General features: G+C 38.0%; 1 protein-coding gene across 4 annotated transcripts in view; it reads right to left on the bottom strand.

Annotated features, from left to right (window-relative positions):
* The window catches only part of LOC136846482 (N-chimaerin-like), a 68,617-nt gene that overhangs the window by 38,660 nt on the left and 7,048 nt on the right, over nucleotides 1-22,909 (bottom strand). For all 4 annotated transcript variants that reach the window (XR_010855408.1, XM_067117293.1, XM_067117295.1 and 1 more), the window contains exons 3-6: nucleotides 7,926-8,124; nucleotides 3,204-3,453; nucleotides 2,503-2,660; nucleotides 439-575 (exon numbers count right to left, since the gene is read on the bottom strand). Coding sequence is in view for 3 of the 4 variants with exons in the window: in XM_067117293.1 (XP_066973394.1) it covers nucleotides 439-575; nucleotides 2,503-2,660; nucleotides 3,204-3,453; nucleotides 7,926-8,124 (744 nt within the window). In the remaining variant the exon portion in view is untranslated. The remainder of the gene's footprint in view (nucleotides 1-438; nucleotides 576-2,502; nucleotides 2,661-3,203; nucleotides 3,454-7,925; nucleotides 8,125-22,909) is intronic.

Below are 22,909 nucleotides of genomic sequence, written 5' to 3' on the forward strand. Positions count from 1 at the left end.
TGAATCAGATCTTAATAACAAAACAATAAAATACTAATCCTGAAAGCTGTAGGCTTGAAGGCTACCCGAAATCAGCAATAATACTTCACTGAAATCTGGTTTCCGACCAGCAAATTTAAGAACAAAGCTGCCATTGACACTCTGTATTTACTCGAGCGCAGCAGAAAACAGAATGAGATTGTCTGCTAAGTTGTTCCTGGTATTCCTGTTAGTGGGCAGGACCAGTCGTCTGCAATGAACTTTGAGGCGTTACCCTCAAATTTCTTAATTTAAGCTGCCGTGCAAGAGGAAACTATAGCTATGTAATTACAGTACTTGGTAAGTTACTTATATAAAAATTTGTATCATTGATAGTATTCAAAACTTCAAGGGCTTATAAGCATCTGATGATCCAAATATGACCACACTCATAATATAAGTACACTATGTTGTACTCACTTTGTAAATCTTTAAGATCTGGACAACAATCATTAGGGACCTTGTAACTGCATTGCTTGTGTGCTTTAAAACTACAATCCTGGCATTTAACGCCTTGTGAAACGAAACCCCATAAGAAATGGCCACAAAATCCACACCTGTAGTATGCACATCAAAATATTTTAGTACACTGTACGACCGGTATAACTTAAAAATTATTTTTTATTTCATAAATTATAACAATAGTACAAAAATGTGCTGTTTGACACAAAATGTATCATACAAATTGCAAATTTTTAAGGCTTTCTTAGCCTATCTCATACTTAAAGGAATCAAGGGGTATCTTAGTAATAAAAGAAATAAAAGAGAAAACAATTATATGACTGATAATTAAAATATATTTGTTTCAAAATAAACTCAATACAGTACTTTAATGCTGACCAAATTTATGGTCTTAAAGAATCCTAACCAATCCATTCCTGATTCAAACGAAAAGAAATTAAATTGCTAGCCAGTAGAATCGTGGGTGTGGCTCAAATATCCTGGGGTTCCATGTAGTCGGGGCTTCACTTTTTGTGCTTAAACCTGGCTGAAATTTTGGTTACTTGTTTCAATAGAATTGTTAGTCCTCTCTTTCCTCCTTTATTGGTCAAATTTGGGGTTCACTCTTTTTGCTCCCATTCTACATGGTACTTTGCAAAAGAAGAGTTATCTATGTATGTTTTCTGGCTGCTTCAGAAGAGAATACTGTACTGCTTTCATTAAGCATGAGCAATACTGAGTAACAAGTGATGTACTAGTTATAAGCAATATGCTAGTTAGGTTGCGTACAAGTTAGTTTTGCACACTTTTCTGCTAACATGAAGTCTGTACTGTTCATATTTTTATACAGTTAATCATATGTTATTCTGTGTCTTTATGAGTGTCTGTTCTACATTGTATTATAAATTTCTGTTCTTCATCTTAGAAATTTTACCTTATTTTACACGTTGTTAAGAAGCTAGTTATGATGAGTACTCTTTATGCACCAATAATTTATTCCTATGTACATTTCATATAATGTACCGGGTATTTTTACCATGTATTCTACATTTTCATTTTTCAACTCACCAACTTCAGTAGTAAATGTCTGCCTTTCTATCTTTACTGAATTCAATAAGAGATGAAATTTTCCACATAACAGTAATTTTGTTGCTGAGACTTTCCAATTTTTTTATATTAGCCACTACACTAGAAGAGTTCAGATACTAGAAACTTGTGATCCAAATCATATGGTACTTGTTTCAATTCCTCACCTTAATTACATTTTCAAGGATGCTACAGCAAAGGTCTCTTGTTCTTCACAGTAGCCTAAGGAAGATGTATAGGATTATTTTGTCTTTAAGACCAACTGGTCAATGAAACTGTAGTGCTGCAGCCTACTAGAGGTTTTTATTTTATTTTAACTGCTACTATAGTGTAAAGTTTCTAGTATGTTTCATGCATACATTACAAAGATAGTATATTTTGTGTTTAAATTTTTGGTAAATTCATCTTTCCCCCTTGTTTTGCACACCCCATGAAAATGTCAGCTGGGCTCCTGAGGGCACCAGAGGAATTGAAAGACCCAGACCCACTTGGATGCCAACTATGAGATGGAGGCAGGAGAGGATTGTGTTACATGGCGATGATGATGATTATAGAGTGTATAGGAAAGTTGTAATGGAGTGCCTAGTGCACCATATCATAAACATTTTTTCCTAGTTTGGCTAGCAATGGAAAAAAAGACAAGAAGATAAGGAAAAAATGAAGTGGATCTTTGAAAATGGACAAATCTATCATGCAAAAAGAATAGGGATACTCTGCAAGATCTGTGTGAAGCACTAAAGAAACAAACAGTGAAGAGGGTAACTGGTTCCTAACAATGGATCAAAATGCCACGGATTAATGATAGCCTTTCTGTCTTGAAGACAAAAATACTGTGTCCCTGGGTAAGTCACAACCACAAATGTGGGCATGATATGACTGATGGGGCTGTCATGAAATAATTCTGTATCATAAATTTTAACAGGCTCATAATTACATAAGAGAAATTTAAGCACATACCAGTGTAATCCTGTGAAAGTGTTCACATGGAATCTGTGAGGGCGCTGTGTTGTCACATCAACTTGTTCAATATTAAGATTAACATCCTCCACACAATCAGGAGGTGCAGCACCATAAATGATGGACTTAAACTCCTCTTTGTGTACTCCCTTGTTACTCTGGGGGGAGAGGGAGAGAGAGAGAGAGAGAGAGAATATATTACCACTTTAAAAAAATTATTTTACTAACATTTCAATAATAAGCTGATTAACTGAGCCAAGCAAGAAATAATGATTTACAGATCAAAGAAAGTGGTTATCTAATGTGAAATACATACATAACAGATACACAGTGAAACAACAATATACTGTACAATGAAGCCTTTTATGAGGCAAAAGAAAATTCCTTCTAAATTTACTTGGAACTAATTTATGAAACTAAGAAAACAACATCCATTACCTCCTTGAGCCTAATGATGACCCTTCCATTTAGAAGCAATACAGTATTGCTGATTATGATGCCATCTTCCATCTTTTTTTCCAATCCCAAAAGCTTTAGTTTACTCCTTTAGTTTATGAATTAAGCAACCTAGTTTCAAGTTGTCCATAGATAAATCTTATTTTTTGGATTCTTATACATCTAAACCATGAGAAAACATTATCACAGCAAAATTATTTTTAACAAATGCTGTTACTGTGTTCAAAAAGAAATTCCATAATTACCTGAGGTAATTGTCGTGGAAGAGTTCGACCAGTATGAATGTGCATTCGCATAGATCGTGTCAGGGTATAATGGGGTGAATTAAGATAAGAGCCCCTGGACATATTATTAATGTAATCTCCAGCTTGGTCTTCCAAGTAGAGAGTAATTAGTCCATCTGCAACCAAATCATGTAGCGTATCAAAGCGTTTTTCTCCAACATAGTGCTTCCCATCATAATACAATTTGTAATGTTTGACATTGTTGTTGAACCTGGAAAAAATAAACCAAGTGAATAAGGTAAAATTGAACAACTTTACTATAATCAAAACCACTTACCACATCAGCCAAACGTGATTGCTGTCATACTTGTTTGTGCTTTAGAAAAATAAATTTATTCACCTATAGTCTATTTAATAATTAACATAATTATAACAGACAGGCATTATCCACATAGCTTCACAACTAGTTTCCTGATAACCAAATACAAATGTAAGGTTTAGCTGACCTCAGTTAACAATGAATAGCTACTGCATCTCACCAAGTTGGTTACAGCAGTTGTTTGTAACTGACATTAATTATTATACTGACTTCAGTACTGTTGCAAATTTTGTCCATGCAATGATGGTGATCCTCTAAAAGTACCAACTGATACTTAAATCATTGCTAAATACAGTGCGTGTTGTTGTTATACCAAATATATTTGAGACTAGACTTTCACATCACCACATCATTCAAAGGACATGTTAGCACTTTTGCACTATGTTTCGAAGATAATTCAACTGATCTGACTGACTTATGAAAATTTAGCAATAAAGCCAAGCACTAGGACACTTTCAGCCATTCAGCACTTATTCTAATGTAATTTCAGAGGAAGGTTTATCAAGTTTCCCAAGACATTTACATATAGCCTACATGAGCAAAAGATGACCTATACTATATTCATATTCCATATCATGCTCTCTGAGGCAAGATCATGTTTCTCTTTCTCTCTCTACAAACAAAGGTTACTATATACAATGTTCCTGTGAATTTTATTACTGTACTGTACTACAGTATATCTAAAATATATACCATTATGGGGGGCAGCTAATAGAAGAACACAGGATTTGAAAACAAGAAATATAATTTTTCTATAGCTGACAGTTGACAATGTAAACATTACACATTTTGTTAAAAACTCATCATAGTTTCAGTCATGGGTTACTTCCCCCAAACAATCCCCAAATGTAATACATGATATGTGTTTGGTTAGTGCAATATATTTTTTTTTACAATAAATCAAAATCACTTTTACCTAAAAAGTACCATCAAAACTGACTACAGGCACCTTTCCCCCCACCAATACAACAACAATGGAAAAGTTGGGCTCACTAGCTGTGAAACCTTGGTCTAAGTGTCTGACTGATGGCATAAGACTTTGTCTGAAAGAGTTAAATTTTGATAATTTATGTCAGCAACAGAAAAAATTAAAATTGTTAAAAAACCTAAAGTTCATATTTTGCAAAACAATGGTATTTGCCAGGATTTCTTTCTATGGATTTGAAGATTATTACAAGAGCTGTGTACCATATTAATTTCATTCAAACAGAAGAATCAATATAGGAATACTAGTTGCTTTTAAATTTTTTCAGGTGAAAAGGAGAAAAAATGAAATTATCACAGAATAGGTTTCTAAAGCTAAAACCAATGTATATGATGGGTACGCATGCAGTACAAACATTATAGCAATATATTTCAATAAATGAAGATTTTAATCCCCTATCTAAATGGTCTCCTCAACTTAATTTTTCACCAAGAACTTAGGGTCATGTTGTTTCCATTGCCAATAATATTATAGTGACATATACATACATGTACTATACATGAATATATCCTGCTTGTCCTCAGAAACTTTTACAGTTTACAATGACTATTCGGCCATAGCACAATCTGGTGAACTGCCCAAAAATCTGAGGTATCATATGGTACACCTTTTTAAAAATAAGCAAGACACTGGCAAAGTTTGTAAAACTTTGAAAACACAATATATTTGCTATTATTGAGACAAAGGGACAATTGTTTTATTTTATAATAAACTAAGATAATTTCCTTTATGAAGGTAGCCAGTTACATCATGAAAAAAAACACTCAACCACAAGCCTACCTTCTACCAAAAAGGAAGCATTTTTTTTATTTGAAAAACTAACAACTTTCCTTAATCAAAAAAAGCTCTTTACCATACAATACAAACAAAACAAGAGAAGATCCCCCTCCTCACCAAATCTTAAAATCTCTAGTCTTGAAAAATGTGCAAAAAAATTTCTTTATATGATATTTTAACCTAGTCTTTTACTCAAAATCTGTGCAAAACACACAAAGACAAGACTGCACCCCTCCCACCCAAATACAACAAAAACTCCACCCCTTTTACTTTTCTGGTAAATATTCATTAATATATTCCTCATCATGGCAAACAGTTTAAAAATGGAAAAAAATATGTGGGAATTTGTAGCAAAAAATAAGAAAATTTACTTTAAAAAACTGATGGGTAGTAGGGCAACTTTTTTGCTTTCCTATTTATTGTATGCTGAAAGACCTTCCTTTAAAAAAATCAACCTAACAGCTTTTTAGAAAAAATTTCTAATTTTCTGCTATAAATTCCCATAGTTCATACTAACATTTACTGCATTACAGCCAACCACCAGTATTTGTGGGGGACAGGAACCACAACCACCTGCTAATACTGAAACCATCCCTATAAAGACACTTAAACTGCTTATTTTAACCCTTAATGGATGGAGATCCTCACATGAGTATTTACAACAGGTTGTGGGTGATGGACGGGAATCCTCACTTGAGTATTAATATTATATGTCAAACTGTTTGAATAAATTTAGTGGGAAAGAGGCAACTTATTACCTCGGCACAGGAGAGACATCGATCATTATTCCTTGAGATTTCATAGGAGGATGTACTGCCTCTTTGCAGCTCCAGGACGTCTTTTTATTTATTTGCTCATAAGTATACCCAGGAATTGCTGCTGGTTTTAGTTCTTATCTTTTACAATAGTATAATTGTAATTTTGCAAAGAAATGTGCAAAGAAATATTAGAAAAAACATGTATACCTCACAAAAAGTTACTGCATCTCCCCATCTCAGTAAGTCTTGTAAATATTTTATACCAAATATACTCACAATCTGTTACTGGTTTTAGTTCTTATCTATTATGATATTGTGTGAGCTGTAATTATAATTTACAAAGTAAAATAAAATAAATTACTAGAAAAAATATGCATAAATTACCATATTTTTAAGAGTGTCTTGTAAAAGCAGCCCCACACAGGGTTGTAAATAGTCACTTTCAACTTCCTGTGGAAGGCCAGGAAAAATTTTTAGAATTTTTTTTCTTACACCATATGCATTTGCATATCTTCCTCTTTCCACTGATGTGTTTTTTCCTTAAATTGGCCAACCTTAAAGTTTGCCCGGTCTGGGGGTGTGCTTGATATACATTTAGCCCGTCCCTCAAGGGTTAATAGTTTAAACACCAAATGTACATATGCCTTAAACTATCATCCTACACCAAATATACCTTAAACTATCACCTAAAACACTTTAATATCATTTCAAAGTCATTTTACAACATTACCCTTAAAATTATATGGCTTACAGCTAAGCGTGAAAACTATTCAAGTTATCCCTATATATTCAGGTACATCGATTTTCTCTCATACAGTACTGAAGCAGTCATATTTTCTTTTTTACAGTACATAGGGGAAACACTGGGAAGTTAAGAACTGTACAGTACCTAAATATTTACAGTGGACCCCCGCTTATTCGCGGTTCAGCAATTGCGGATTCAGTTATTTGCGGACTTTTCTGTGAAACGCAATTTTCAATACATTATAGAAAATTTGGTCATTCGCGGATTTTTTCGTCGAAAAATATCCACTGATTACTGTATTTTCATGCTATTTTTGTGACTAAATACATTTTTTTATCATAAAAAAGGTATTTAGTCACAAAAACACCTGAAAATAGGCAGTTATAAGCATTTTTAGAGGGATCTTTGGTGTTCCAGCTTTTAAAATACACAGTTATAAGCATTTTTAGTGGGGTTCCAATATACAGTAACAGATTTTCGGTATTCGCGAGTGGTTGTGGTACCTAACCCCCGTGAATATGGGGGATCCACTGTAATAAACACTGTAAAAAAAAAAAATTAATTTTATTGATACAGTATTTTGCTGTGTTTGCATTCATATTATTATTTGAAAATTAGTAAATCATTTTTTTATAAAAAAATGTATTTAGCAATGAAAATAACATGAAAATAAAGTAATCACTGAATATTTCTCGACAAAAAATCCGTGAATTACCAAATTTTTCATGAATACTTCAGGCATAAGTTCCACAGAAAATTCAACAAATAGGTAAAGCTGCGAATCCCAAACTAGGGGGCTGACTGTATAAAGTTGGTGAACAGACTAAAATGCACATTAACTAAAATTTTCATTGGAAGAAAACAGTATCAGAAAATAAGGAAGAAAACAATATCAGAAAATAAAGAACTTGTGACTCCTCTAGTAACAGGTATGGGAGAATCTATACAGTAGTAATAGGACACTAAGCATCACTTCATCATCAAATGATGTCATCTGATAAAATGATTAAACAATGTCAATTTTGTAGATGCTCAAATTCTCACTGTTGGTAAGAACATGTAAAAAGCTTACTAATTCCAAACAATAACAAACTCTCACCTCATGCTGAGCGTATAGAACCCCTCTGCCTTCTCACTGTGCCGTACAAGATATGATCCATTCATGGTTAGCTTATCTTGGCTTTGAAGGTGGCTGATACTGCCATGGTATTCCAAACCATAGTATGGTGGGCAATCGGGGGGCCGATCTGTACACAGCACTGCTGCAGGTTTGGGTGCCTGCTGCTGCAACTGGTACACTAGCAAAAGAAAGAAGGAGGAAAGATTAAACACTGTCATAAAATTCTAAATGCACAATTTACCATACCATCTGAAAACTGATTTTCAGTAAACATAGATTCCCAAAAGTCATTTGCATAACAAATAAATGTACAGTAGTTAAGTTAAGTATACCTTAGTTTAACCAGACCACTGAGCTGATTAACAGCTCTCCTAGGGCTGGCCTGAATGATTAGATTTATTTTATGTGGCTAAGAACCAATTGGTTACCTAGCAATGGGACCTACAGCTTATTGTGGAATCCAAACCACATTATAGCAGGAAATGAATTTCTATCACCAGAAATAAATTCCTCTTATCCTTCAATGGCCGGTCGGAGATTCGAACTCGCAGCCAGCAGAGTGCTAGCTGAGAACGGACCCCACTCGCCCAACGAGGAACTAATGTACATTAGTAACTGATTCAAATCAGCAAGTTGTAAAGCATCATTAGTACTATTATGTCTTGCCAGATACTTAGCCATTCTGTTTTAAAATACTAAATACTTTAGCCAGTCTTTCTTAAAGTACTGATCAGATGATCTAACTACAGTATTGCACATCAACTGTTATCTATTCCTTTTCTTACACAGCAACCCATCTGAGATCCAGAAAAACAGTGCCAATGGGAGGGTAACAATCTGTTTATTAAAATAATACATAGTTTAACCAAACCATTTAACTCTGATAATGGTGGAACTGGGTGAGAGCCTCTTCTAGGCTATGCTAGCTATCACCAAACCTTAGCCTAACCTTGCAATTTAGTTAGCATACCCTATATGTCAGCATAGAAGAAAGAAGAGTGACAAATAAATACAGCCAACATCCACAAATACTACAATGTAGCTAGCAAAAAGTCTCAATTGAGACAGTCGTCAGGATACATAAACAACTACTACTATAGTTTATTATGGTCAAGTATTCCAATACAAGAGCAAAACATGTACAAAGTACTGCAGATCACAGTCCTGAACAGTATTCAATACTGTACAGTAAGTGAAAATAAATAAAACTGAGTAAATACAAAGCTGAAATTAACTTGTAGGCTACTGTCAACCTTTTGGCGAGTGACCACAATTCTGTATTGTTTAAAGAATAAATGTCTCCACTTAAAAAGTTTTCCTTGCTGCAGTACTGTAACAATATACAAAACTTGTGTTCTTCACTGGGTATGGGATTTAGAATTATTCAATGCAATTGTTTTTAAGTGAATCACACAGTACAGTCATAGCAACTACCCAGACAGCAGTATACAAACACTCTTGAATGAGACACTGTACTGCTCAATGGAAAGTGTGTAAGAGTATGTATATAAATGAAGCAACAGTAAAACAAAACTGAAATTTAAGCAACTAAGTAAATGTATAATAAACTTTCAATATGCATAAACTTCAATTTGTATACCATACTTACAGCAAAGTTATGTTACCACATACAGTTGTAACAATAATTGTTTTGTACCATTTTCACACCTTTTCTTACTCAATACTATTCACATAGTATGTAACTGTACTTACAACTGCTAAAATAATGAAGGAATTCTATAGTAAACTGTATGTAATGTAAATTGCTAACAATGAATGGGAAAAAACTCTATCTCTCTCATATCTACAGCACTATATAGTACTGTTACCGCTTTTGAGTTCTGTATGCATGCAAGATCATCATTTGACCCAAAATCCAGTATACTGTAACTGTTGTAATATTAAATATTCAATAACAAGTATTTATCAAAGAGCAAACAAAAAGTGCACTGCTCTCTTTTTCAAGTCTTACAGCATGGTATTCTAGAGAATTATTTTGACACAGCAAAATCTGTACTGTAACTGATTAAATAATAAAAGAATTCTATAGCAAATGTTAACTCTCTCTGGAAGTCATTTAGCTTATCAGTGCAGAGTATTCAAGTATTCAACTCTTACACACTTTGCTACTCTTCCTGAACAGTGGTTATCAAAAGTCTTCAACAGTCCCAACTAGGAACCCTAAGAGTTATAGGTGGCATACATCTCTATCCAACAAAGCGGGTGTATCTCACAAGGTATCACAAATCATTTTCCTTCCTAATGTCTCGTAACCAGAGAAAGCGTTACATGCAGAGGTTGAGCCTGAATTTCCCTTTAGATGTCCTGGCTTCACCTATCCACCAAATTATTTAATACTGTACCAAGGATTTCTTTCAATGTAATAAGTATGAATTTAGTTAAGATGCTATTTATAGGTAATACAGTAAAAACAAAGGTTAGCTAGGCAAACAACTTAAGTTAGCCTGGCTTACACCACTAAAAACCAGTTAATTACCAATTTTACTAAAGACTGCCTAAAAATTCACATTTTCCAAGTACTAAATGGCCTAATAAAGCAAATAAAGACACATGATGAAATAGAATTGCATAAAAAAGTGAAAAGAGGAAGTGTACAACATGAGAAGACAGAAATCAAAATAATTGCAACTAACAAGAGCAAAGTACAAAACCCCCTCATTGTTAAAACACATATTCCTTATTAAAACAGAGTATTGCAGGTGACACAAAAAGGTCTTCCCAGTTGGGGGAGGAGAGCTTTCTACTATCCAGGCTGGCACAACTTCCACAATTTTTATATGTATATATAGAATATTTTAAATGCTATAGCTACCTCTGCTAATTGTTTGTTTTGACAGGAACAGCCCTCTTGATTCAATAAACTGGAGACTGGAATACTGAATATTTTTTACAGCAATCTAAGCAATAAAGAAGAGAGAGAGAGAGAGAGAGAATGCTGGGCTACTGTATTGGGAGTCCAAAGTTATCTACAATAGAGAGCCTTGTGGATCTGAAGGCACTGCTTGAACCATTACCAAATAAATACAAAGGTCACAGTAAGGGCATTTACAAGTAAAGCACAAAATTCTATTCCGCAGTGATAAGCCATTGTTTATACTCACAAGCATCGGCATACACCCAAACACTGCTCTATCTGTTGCCACTTCTGAATGTGAATCTGAGCACATAGGCACACAAAATCATTCAGGAATGCTGACATCACTATATCTTGGTTACAAGTACAGTACTATGTAAATCCAATGAAGCTTTTGTACACATTTCATTACAACTTGCCACATAAACTTCTGGTAATTTCTAAACCAATAGACATTTTCTCATTTTTTACACATATAATACCATTGGATGTGAGTGCAAGTCGATAAAATAACATGTTTAAAAATCCCCTTGGTGATGACTTCACACACATAAATGATGGATGGCATGCTGGACAGTTACCAGTTCTTAAGAGACATGTATATTTCAAAAGAGCACTTAACAGAATAAATACCATACCTTAACACACAAAAGAAAACTTTCATATTCTCACATGTAATTCCCTTCTTCAATACTAGTCAGGTTAAGAGTACAGTACAATATTTTTAAAGGAAAAATTGTCATCCTTCTAAAACAAGAAATTTGTTCAATTTAGTTTGGCACATACAGTACTGTGCATTGTAAAATATTTACTGGACCCAAACTAAATCCCTTTAGACTCAAACTTGGAACAGTAAAACCACAATAGATGAAAAGGATGATCTCACACACTAAATGTATAGTAATACAATAATCTACTATTATGAAAATAGTGGCCTTGAGAGATCTGTCCCTCTCATATTTGTACTATCAGAGATAAGTATTACTTGACTGACAGAGACTAAAAGCTTATGCCTTTTCTGGAGTGGTATACTGCATTTCTATTTGAAAAGCCTACTCTCATGTTGAAGGCTTCCTGCTCGCTAACTCGTTTGGTGATCGCTAATGCCACGAGAAAGAGAGTCTCCCTTGTGAGATTCTTAAAAGAGGTCGAGGTGAGGTGTTCGAAAGTTGAGCTCACAAGCCACTTCAGAACAACGTCCAAATTCCAGGAGAGAAATCCAGGCTTTTCTAATTTGGAGCTTTCAAAGGAACTGATAAGGTCACTGAGGTCTTAAAACAATAACCTATACCCCTTGATGGTACTGGGAGATAACTTCCTACCAGTCCTCAGGAAAGGTAAAAAGTCAGCTAACTGGCTTACAGAGGTTTCAGAAGACACGATGTTATTTTGACAGTACCATCCTCTGAAAACTTACCACTTGGATTGGTAGAGCCTGCTAGCAGAAGATCTTTTGCAACTAGCAAAAGCTTCTGTAGCTTACTTCGAAAAGCCTTTTCGCTCTGACTACATTCCTGCCCCCTACACTGCCAAACTTAGTGTGCGAATCATAAGCCACTTTAACAAGTCTAATTTTACACCCCTCAATGCAATAATGAGTGCTTGAAGAGCTGGAGTCTGACATACTTGTCTATCTTAGAAATAAAGTTAACTAATGATATTACTAAGATAGGAAAAGCCACCATAAAAAAATGAGAGAGAATACTTCACCAAAACTACAGGACAAAAAATCCAAAAATGATGAAGCAGCGATTGCACGAGACTACCGACGTTAATTGGGAGCTGGCAAAAAACAAACTGAAGCTCTATGCTGAGTTATATCTATCAGTCCCGAAAGTGGGCGGGACCCTGTCACCTACACTAGTGATGGCAGCACCACAGCAAAAATTTGAATTTCGTTAAACTGCCGTGTAGAGAGCTAGTAGCTATGCAATTGCTTGGTAAGTCACTTATATAAAATTGTTAATTCCATTCTCCAGTCTTTTACACTGCATAGGTCAACTCCTGCAGATTTCCCAGTACTGTATTCTTGACTGCTTTGGCATCAGGAGCTCAGGTTACCACATTGGGCATTCTTAGACAAGGACAACATTTCACCACTCATACACCTGGTTATCATCTGCTGTTGTCTCGTGGCCTATCATTCCTGGCCAAGAATGAGGACCCTTTTAAAAGGAAAGTCCCCTTTTCTGATAAAGGAACTCAGTATTTCATATAAAATATTATTCCTGGTTCAAGCGCTTAATGCTTACCTAGATGTCACGGAAAACATCCCAGATGGTCCTATTTAACCGACACCTTAACACAAACCACTCTCTCTAAATGGGCTGAGAATTATTTTAGTGGCCCTCATTAAAAAGACATGCCCTCACTGGTTTCCAAGTCACATGACATCCAAAAGGTGAGTATAGTCATTAACTTTCTTCGGAAATGTTTCCTTTGAAGAAGTTTTCGAGTGTACGGAGTGGTTATTATAGACAGTACAGGCAGTCCCCAGTTATTGGTGGGGGTTCTGTTCTGACGGGGTGACAAAAACCAAAAATCACCGATAAACAAAATTCAGCAGTTTTTGGGTTTTTTTTCGGCGATTGTCAGCACTTATCGGTGCAAAAAGTGCAGAAAATCACCAATTTTCAGTTATCGGCGCCTCTGTTAGTTATGTATTGGCGCCAATACCCAATTATTGGCGCTGGTAAGTGGAAATCAGCAATTTTCGGCGCTGAAAATTGCAGGTTTGTGCCACTAGACAAGCCCCGTAAAACCAGATCACCGATGACCGAGCCCGCCAATAACTGGGAACTGCCTGTACTCCTGAACTGGTGAAGGCACAAGCCAGACTTGTCATAATTAGGATTAGGTAAGTCACTGTAGAACCACAATGAATAATACATTTATAAGTTCGTGTGTCTCCTGTTCTTTGTTACCAGACCCAAATGGGTATCGGGAATAAAGAAACTGTTGATAACCTTTGACTTTACCTTGAATTAAAAATTCTTGAAACACTATTGCCATGAGAATGGTGGTCATGCTGAGATACTGCTGGGGAAGGCACAATAATCCCACAACCAGGCCTAACTTTCAAACCACAAGAATAATACATATTGGTTCATGTATTGTTCCCTGTTCTTTATTGCCAAACCCTATGGGTATCTGGAATAAAGAAAATGGTTAATAACCTGTGACTATACCTCGGACCAAAAATAAATCTGGGTTGTTGGGATTTATTTATTAGGAGGTAAGGTATTTCGTCACCTGTCAGTTTCTTTTGTAAACTCCTTTCAGGATGAACAGCGGCTACGCTATCAAAAAACAGGTTTTGACGTATGAAAAACCTACATTTGGTAGCCGCTGTGAGTCCTTAAACCCATCTACTTTCCCTGGAGAAAGGGTAAGGGACTGGGGTGAACATTTAGACTTGTGTCGCTGTTATTAACTCAAAACACTGAGGCTTGAATTGGTAAATCTTCCCTGCAAACACAAACTGAAGGTAATTGTGAGACATAGGGTTTGTTGGGACAAGGAGATAAAAGCCCTGCATGTCCGTGGAAATCATCCACTCACTCCACCGGATAGCTGCTAAAACTGTGCTGGATGATTTATGGAGAAAGGAGTCTGCCAAATGAACTTGTTGAGGTTGGAGATGTCCAACAATGGTCTCTAACCTCTGGATGCATTCAAAATAAGAAACAGGTGATTGTTGCAGTCTGGGGAGGGTTCCAATATTGGTTCTAAACCCATCTTCTCTAACAGAGTGTGATGTTTCCCCGGAAGCATCCGTAATCACCCTGTCAACGCAGCCCAAGAAGCATTCATAACCACCCTGTCAACGCAGCCCAAGAACTCTAAAGATTTGTCCAAAATATGTACTCTTCCGCAAACACAAAATATTTAAGCTGTCATGAGGAATAAGCAATTGTAGGAAGAGAAATTTCAGCAAATGATAACACTTCTACAACTCAGAAAAGTTACCTCCTCATATTTTTTGTCTCACAGTTAGACCACAGATCCTGGCCCATCTCCACTGTTCTTCTGTTCATTGGGTCTGATAAACAAAGGAGTCTGCATCATGAACCAAAAGCGTCTTCAAAACTGACATAGAAGCGTAACATATGATGTGGCTCTACAAAACCTCATAAAGGAAGGAAGACAAATAGGAGCATTTTCAAAGGAAGCCTCGTACACCAGAGCACACAAAATTTCCTCAAAGTGCACCTTAACCAATACAGTATAGAAAGCTTTACATTTTTGTCAAATTGCTGGAAGAAAGTGAAGACTGAATTTCTATCACTGCTAAATACTCAACCGAATGAGGCAGAGAGAAGCACACTTGTCTATGAACCACCTAAAAACTGAAGATGACTCATCCACCTCCAACTCCTGCTTTGCAAATGCCAGCAAAGGAGCCAGGGCAGCAGACGCCTACTCCCCAAGCGCAGCAGCAGGTAAGGTGGAGGGTTAGGCAGTGGGAAGAACAAAATCTTGCTGCATATTAACTGTGATGCCATTATTATTATTATTATTATTATTATTATTATTATTATTATTATTATTATTCAGAAGATGAAACTTGTTCATATGGAACAAGTCCATAGGGGCAATTGCCTTGAAATTCAAGCTTCCAAAGACTGTGGTTTCATTAGGAAGAAGTAAGAGGAGGTAAAGGGAAATAAAGAGGACAGCTCACATTAAAAAATTTACATTTCTATGATAAAATAAAGTTTTATATATACTGCACTTACCAAGTAATTACATTGCTATTAGTTTCACTCGCTCCACAGCTAAAATTCTGAAATTCGCAGGTCGCACTATTTTGTTTTGGGTAGGTGACTAGCCCCGCCCATTTTCGGGGAAAGAGACGAACAACTAACAAAAGAGCTGCAACTTGTTACAGTACTGCCCTTATGCTCATGCAAGGGGAGGAGGGCGGGCTTCAATCATATAATTACTTGCTAAGTATATATAAAACTTTATTTTACCATAAAAATGTCATTTTTATACAAGTAACTTACCAAGTTATTACATTGCTGATTCCCACATTGACATGAGGTGGTATGCATGTGCATATCTACCCCAAAACATTAGGAATGGTAACGAATTTGAGAATAGGAAAAATTGCTAGCATTGATACAATGCGTTGTTGTTTCCTTAACCGATAAGAGAACTGCTGCAGGAAGATATTGGCCCTAGTTGGCGCTCGTCTTATCGTATAGTGGCATGGCGGTATAGCCGTTTGGTCGCCTAATATTTCAATGGGTGCTTTGCAGCAAAGGACAATTCTGATTGCTAACAAAAAATAGCATGCTGCCCTGCCCTTGGCACAGTACAAAAAATAAAACCAGAAAAGACAATGTCACCTTTACCACAAAAAGAGTAAAACCACCACCCAACCATAAAAGAACTGGAGGGTACTCTGGGTACACAGTTAACCCCAGGCTCCCCTAAAAAACTCAATACCCTTATGCCAAAGCGAAGAGGAAAACGGAAGGTAGGAATGCTTCCTACGCCTCTTCCCCCAACACCACACCTGCCACCAAAAACAGACCCAATGTACTGCAGTTATCATATATAGTATTGTCTCTATTTCCTTTAAATAATGGGATAAAAACACATACTTGCACTTCCAAAAAGTCGCCTGTAATATGTATGAGAGAGATAAATTACTTTTGAATACCAACAAAGTGGCTACAGCTCTTATTTTATGAGCTGTTACTTTACAAGAGGGAAAGGCATCATCCCCAATCAAGGATTGAGCTTCCGAGATGAGGTCTCTGAGGAAGAATACCATGACATTCTTCGACAGTGGGCGCGAGGGGTTCTTGACCGAACAACATAAAGCACTTGAAGGTCCACGCACACCTCTGTTCTGTGTAGGCAATAATTTCGAGCCCTCACAGGACACAGCTCTCTCTTCTTCACCTGGACCTTATATTTCTGATAGACTTTTAATGATAAAAAGAATGAGGCCAGGGCTTAGAAAGTGTCTCATTTCTGGCTAAAAACCCCAGGGAAAAGGAGCAGACAGCACTCCCTTGGGAGAAGCCAACTCTTTTATCCACTGCATGAATTTCAGTCACCAGTTTTGCTGTCACCAGGGCTACTAGGAAAAGGGTCTTCCTAGTTAAGTCCCTTAATGATGAAACTACTGCTACCTCCTTCTGTTTTGTAGTGTCAAAAGATTTAACAAGATCTGACAAGTTCTGATTAAAGGAAAGATCTACTCCCCTGTGTTGGAAGACAGAGCTTAACATGGCCCTATAACCTTTTATCATGGAAGTCGACAGGCTCCTAGAGGTTTTCAAATATATCAGAAAATCTGCTATTTCCACTACAGATGTCTGGGTAGACGAGATACCATGCCTTCTGCACCATGCTCGAAATATTGCCCACTTAGCCTGATAATAGCCTGTCAGAGGACTGCCGTCTACACTTGACATTAGCTTGCGAAGCTGATCTTGAAAACCCTTTCTTCCTAAGGAGCTTCTGGCAGTTTGTAGCCTGTCAGAGCCAGAGTAGACAACCCGTGATGGAACTGCCTGAAGTGAGGCTGTCTGAGTAGATGAGGTTTTTGAAGTAGCAGCCTTGGAAAGTCTGCCAGCAGGTTGAGGAGCTCTGGAAACCACTCCTTTGATGGCCAAAACGGGGCTATTAAAATCATCGATACATTCTGATGATGAGTCCGAAATTTGTTCATTACTTGCCTCACCATACTGAGAGGCAGGAAGGCATAGAGGTCCTTGTTTGACCAGTCCTGAAGCATGGCATCTGTTGCCCATGCTAAAGGATCTGGGACTGGCAAACAAAACAGCGGGAGACGATGATTTCTGGAAGTAGCAAACAGATCTAGGATTGGTGTCCCCCACAACTTCCATAGATCCAAGCAGACCTGAGGATCTAGGTCTGCTCTTTGGGTAAAACCTGCTTCTGGTGGCTCAATTCGTCAGCCAGAACGTTTAGTTTCCCTTGAATGAAACGTGTCAGAAATTTGGTGTGATTCTGGTTCGCCCAAAAAATGTCTCTTGCTGTTTCGTAAAGGGAGAATGAGTACATTCCCCCTTGATTCTTGATGTAAGATAGGGTAATCCTGCTGTCTGAGTGGACTGTCACTGTACTGCTGAACACTCCTGACTTGAAAAGTTGTAGTCCTAGATGAATTGCTTTCAGTTCTTTAACATTTATATGCCAGTTTCTCTGCTCTGGTGACCATGTCCCAGAGACTTCCTTGCTCTCTAGAAGAGCTCCCCAACCTAGATCTGACGCGCCTGAGTAGAAGTCTAGGTTGGGGCTCAGAGGAAGGAGAGACTTCCCTTCCAACCGTCTTCCTTCAAAACTTCACCAGAGAAGGTCTCTCTTTATCTCGGGAGTCACAAGGAACACGAACGTGTCTGGGTAATTCTTCCTGTCTCAGCTGATCCTTAAGAAAAATTGTAGCAGTCTCATATGCAGTCTGCCTAGGAAAATGAACTGTTCTATGGATGATAGCATTCCCAGAAGGCTCATCCATTCACTGGCAGAACAGTTGTCGAGAGAAAGAAACTTGTTTACTGTCCTCAGACAAGACTCTACTCTCTTCGGGGACGGAGAAACCCGAAAATTCCGAGAGTCTATCATCATCTCTAAATAGAGAATCTGTTGAGAAAGAGTCAGCTGGGATTTCCATATGCTGATCATCAAGCCAAGATCCTGGGCCAAGAGAAGGGTCCTCTGAGGATCCTCCAAACACTTCTCTCTCGATTGAGCTCGAAGGAGCCAATCATCTAGATAGAGGGAGATCTTGATTCCCATCAGATGGAGCCTTTTTGCAAGGGGAGCGAGAACTCTGGTAAAATCTCGTGGAGCTGTCGAGAGACTGGAGCACAGAGCACAGAACTGGAACACACTGTTCTTATATACGAACCTTAGATACTTCCTTGGGTCCAGATGTATAGGGACGTGGAAGTATGCGCCCTGCATATCGATGGGTGTCATCCAATCTCCCTGGTGAATGGATGACAGGATGGTTTGGTTTGTCTCCATCCTGAACTTTGTCTTCTGGATGAAGACATTCAGGGTGCTGACGTCCAGGACAGGTCCCCAGCCTCCTGATGCCTTGGGCACCACTAACAGATGGTTGAAGAATCCTGGGGAGTTCACGTCTCAACTAACTCTATCAACCCCTTCCTGAGGAGGGACGAAACTTCCTCTGAGAGTGCCAAAAACCTCTTTGAGCCTACAGACTAGGCTGTCAATACTACTGGCGTGCTGACCGAAGGAGGCTTTTCCTTGAAAGGGATGGTGTAACCCTCCCTCAGGACATTTACAATCTAAGGTTCTGCCCCTTTCTCCCTCCATCTCTCCCAGAAGAGAAGGAGTCTTGCTCCTACTGGAGTTCAGAGGACTAAGTTCTCACTTATGGAAGCTCTAGTCAAGGACTTCTTAACGACACAAGAGATGAAACGGCCATTAGATCGGGGTCTAGAATAAGCTCTCTGCCTACTGCCATGAAATGGACACATCTGCAGAGGAGAGACTGTCCTAGAAGAAAGGGCAGATATCTCCTTAGGCTGCCTAAAGACTGGGTCAAAAGATCTTGGATGCTCTTCTTTTGGAGATCTTATGCTATCCCCAGTACTGTGGCCTGTGGGAACAAATAGTGATGGTCCAGAGAGGAAAACAGGAGTGCTGACTTTTGTGAGGGAATAACTCTCTTAGAGGTATAGGAACACAATTCTCTCTTTTTAAGTACTCCCATTGCATAAAGGGAAGCAAACTCTTGGGAGCCATCCCTGATACTTTTGTCGATACATGACAATACTCCTAGCCGGACAGTAGCACTATCTTCAGGCAAAACTGACAGCAAAACTGAACAGCTCTTCGAAAATTTTCTTAAGTGCTGAACATAATCTTCACTGAAGAAAAAGCAGATCTTTCAGAGTCTATTAACCTGTAGAAGGCTGGGAGGAGGCAGAAACTCCCAGGAAGAGCCCCCACTGCCCAGTCAAGGAAGCATCAAAAACTTTGCCCAGGAAGAAAGCAAAATTTTCAACAATTTTTAAGAAGGGCTTTGGGCTAACTCTTAATAAAGATGCTGAACATAATCTTCACTGAAGAAAAAGCAGATCTTGAGGAACCAATGGAGCTTTCTTGAGTGGGCTCAAAATGCTTCCAACCTGAATAGGGAAGTTCTCTGGGAGGAGGCTTAGAAACTCCCAGGAAGGAGCTTACAAGACTGGCATATGATAAATATCTCACTGGAGGGAACGTGATTCAGGACGTGATTCATCCACAAAGCGCCACTGGCATCTGGGACTAGACTCATCCAAACTTAACAAAAGACGATGTACATCCAAAGATATGCCTTTCCAGTGGTGCTTGGCTGCAACCTGGGATTCAACAACAGGTTCAACCGAGGGGGCAACTACTCGTGGTCAGACACCACCGACCTCCCTTAGGCTACCAGTTTGACTCCTCCCAGGTTTGGTGGAATATGACATTGACCTCTGCCTAGGAGAATCGGCAGGAAGAGCAGCCACCTCCTCCAATAACACTTCACTAGCACTAGGAGCTACTGGGAGCTCCAAATCACTCTTATTGTCCATTAGGACTTTCACTGAAGATGCTAATTGGGCAATGGATTTCACTATTAATTCGAACCTCTTATCAATCTTCAACTCAAGGCTGACAATGGGGTTTGGTTCAGAAGTGAGAGAGCCAAATAAAGAAGAGGGTGGAGCAGATGGAGAACTGGGAACGGGATTCACAGAAATCACAGGAACCTTGAGAACCTCGACATTAACATTAACATTAGAATTAGGAGATTCCTGGCTAGCTAAAGACTTACTAATCTGTCTAGCAGTCACCTTCCTCTTTTTATCCCTAGCCAGTTTATTCAAATGTGGGCTCAAAGTCTTCCACTTCTTACTGTCCCGGTCTGAACATTCTTTTTACATCTCAAATCCACTGAACATACCTGTCCCCTACAGTCTGTGCAGATCGTATGTGAATTGTAAGATTCTTTAGTCAAATGAGTATTGCAGCCTTTGCTGCAATACCTAAAGCTAGTTGAACTCGAGTCTGACATTACAAAGAAAACAAGTCAACTAAAAGTCGCAATTGGGAAAAAAGTCATAAATTCAATTACTGTAATAATGTTTCAAAAAGAAACCTAACTCTATCTAAGTATGCCGTAAGGCTACCAATGCAAGAATACTTCACCAATTGATGAAAGGATAAAGGGAAAAATAATGAATTCCAAAACAAAGCTGCTGCTAATAACTGGTGTACAGCCATCAGCTGACAGAAACAAATTGAAGCTCTTTTGCTAGTTGTTCCTCTCTTTCCCTGAAAGTAGGTGGGGTTAGTCACCTACCCAAAACAAAATAGTGCGACCCAAGAATTTCAAAATTTTAGCTGCCGAGCGAGTGAAACTAATAACAATGTAATTACTTGGTAAGTTTCTTATATAAAAATATAAATCAATAAATTAATAAACAGATAAAAATGTATTAAAATACAAGGAGAATAGTATTTGGGTGGTAATGCATTGCATCTTTGCTTTAACTTCTGAAGTTCCAATTGCACGACATCCTCTGGGCGGCTGTTACACAGTCCAACAGTGTGAGGGCTAAAGGACCTCTGGAACTGAGAAGTTTGACAGCAAGACACACTTACTGCATATTGGTGTTGCTGTTCAGCGAATCTGGTTGCTCTCAGCAGGTAAAGAGAATCAGGGATCAATTGTGAATGCGAAAGATCTCCGTTGAAATACAACTTACGAAAAAGTGACAAACAAGAAACCATCTGTCGATGTTCTAAGTCATAACTCATAAATCTCTGGCAGAAGCAGACATCCACACTGGAGAACAGTATTCCAGTAAAGGAAGTACAAATTACCTGCAACAGGGTGCATTGATTTTATCACTATTATAAATATGAGTCCTTACGAACAATACCTAACTTTTGTGTGGCACTTGCTGAAACTTTCATTAGACGTTTCTCAAAAGTTAGATGTCAAAAGTTACACCTTGAATAGCAAAGTTCCATCTACCTGAAGGGGAGGATGGAGTGGGAAATCTGTACGAGATAACAAAGCACGTAGCAAAAATACTTCCACTATTGCACTAAGCTTAACTTCTAGGGAGGCTAACTTTTGAGGAGAGAGCAGAAACTACAAAAGACACATTCAAGATGCCAGACACAACAGAAGGAAGATGAAGCTTACAAGGACAGAAAAGAAAGGAATGCAAAGAAAATGAGGAGGAAAAGAACAAAAAGGTTAAGATTGCATGACATGAACAGAAAAAATAGGCTCAACAATGAATTGAAAAACATTAACTTGATATTAGAACTCAAGGTAAATGAAATATTAACCTTGTCACTATGGTTATCTCCTATATTACTAGGACCTAACTCTACACCTACATCACTACAATTAGGACTTAACAATGGAAGGTGATAACTGGTGTGTTGGCTTATAGAACCAATCCATAAGCAATAGGGGAATATGACCAGTCATCTGTGAAGAAAAGAAAGGTGTCGGAGGCAGAGAAAAACCTCACCTCAAGACATGGCCAGGTTCCCTAAAAGTGGAGGCTTCCTACTGGTGCAGAGCAGTCCTGAGCTTGGGCTATAAATGAGTGAAGCCAACTCCTTTTCTCTCTTGGGAGAACATGCAAAAGAATGCACATCATGGGAGGAACCAGCTCATTTACCCAACACAAATGCCTGCAAGCACCAACAGCTACGACAGAAAGAAGAATTCTGATAACTAAAACATTCAAAACCCATCTGGCAGTGAGCAGATAAAAGAGGCACTCCTTCTGGGTAAGTGAAGCATTCTCATTTTTTTTTTAATGCCAACCACACCTGAATGGCACAAAGACATAAGCTATACTTAACAGTACGTATGAGTCATGCTAAATGATAAAAGCAGGTCAAATCAAATGAAGGTCAGATATAAACTCAATACAGAACTGGTACTGATACTTGTCACCAGGTGGACTGAGGCTCTTCTTAGCTGAAAATGTTTTGCCAATCACAACCAATGCTATACTTACTGCAAGAGCTATTTGGTATTCAGTCTGTTTACTCAAATTGGCTTGGTGATATACCA

The sequence above is a fragment of the Macrobrachium rosenbergii genome, chromosome 15, assembly GCF_040412425.1.
Source record: "Macrobrachium rosenbergii isolate ZJJX-2024 chromosome 15, ASM4041242v1, whole genome shotgun sequence".
NCBI classification, from domain to species: domain Eukaryota; kingdom Metazoa; phylum Arthropoda; class Malacostraca; order Decapoda; family Palaemonidae; genus Macrobrachium; species Macrobrachium rosenbergii.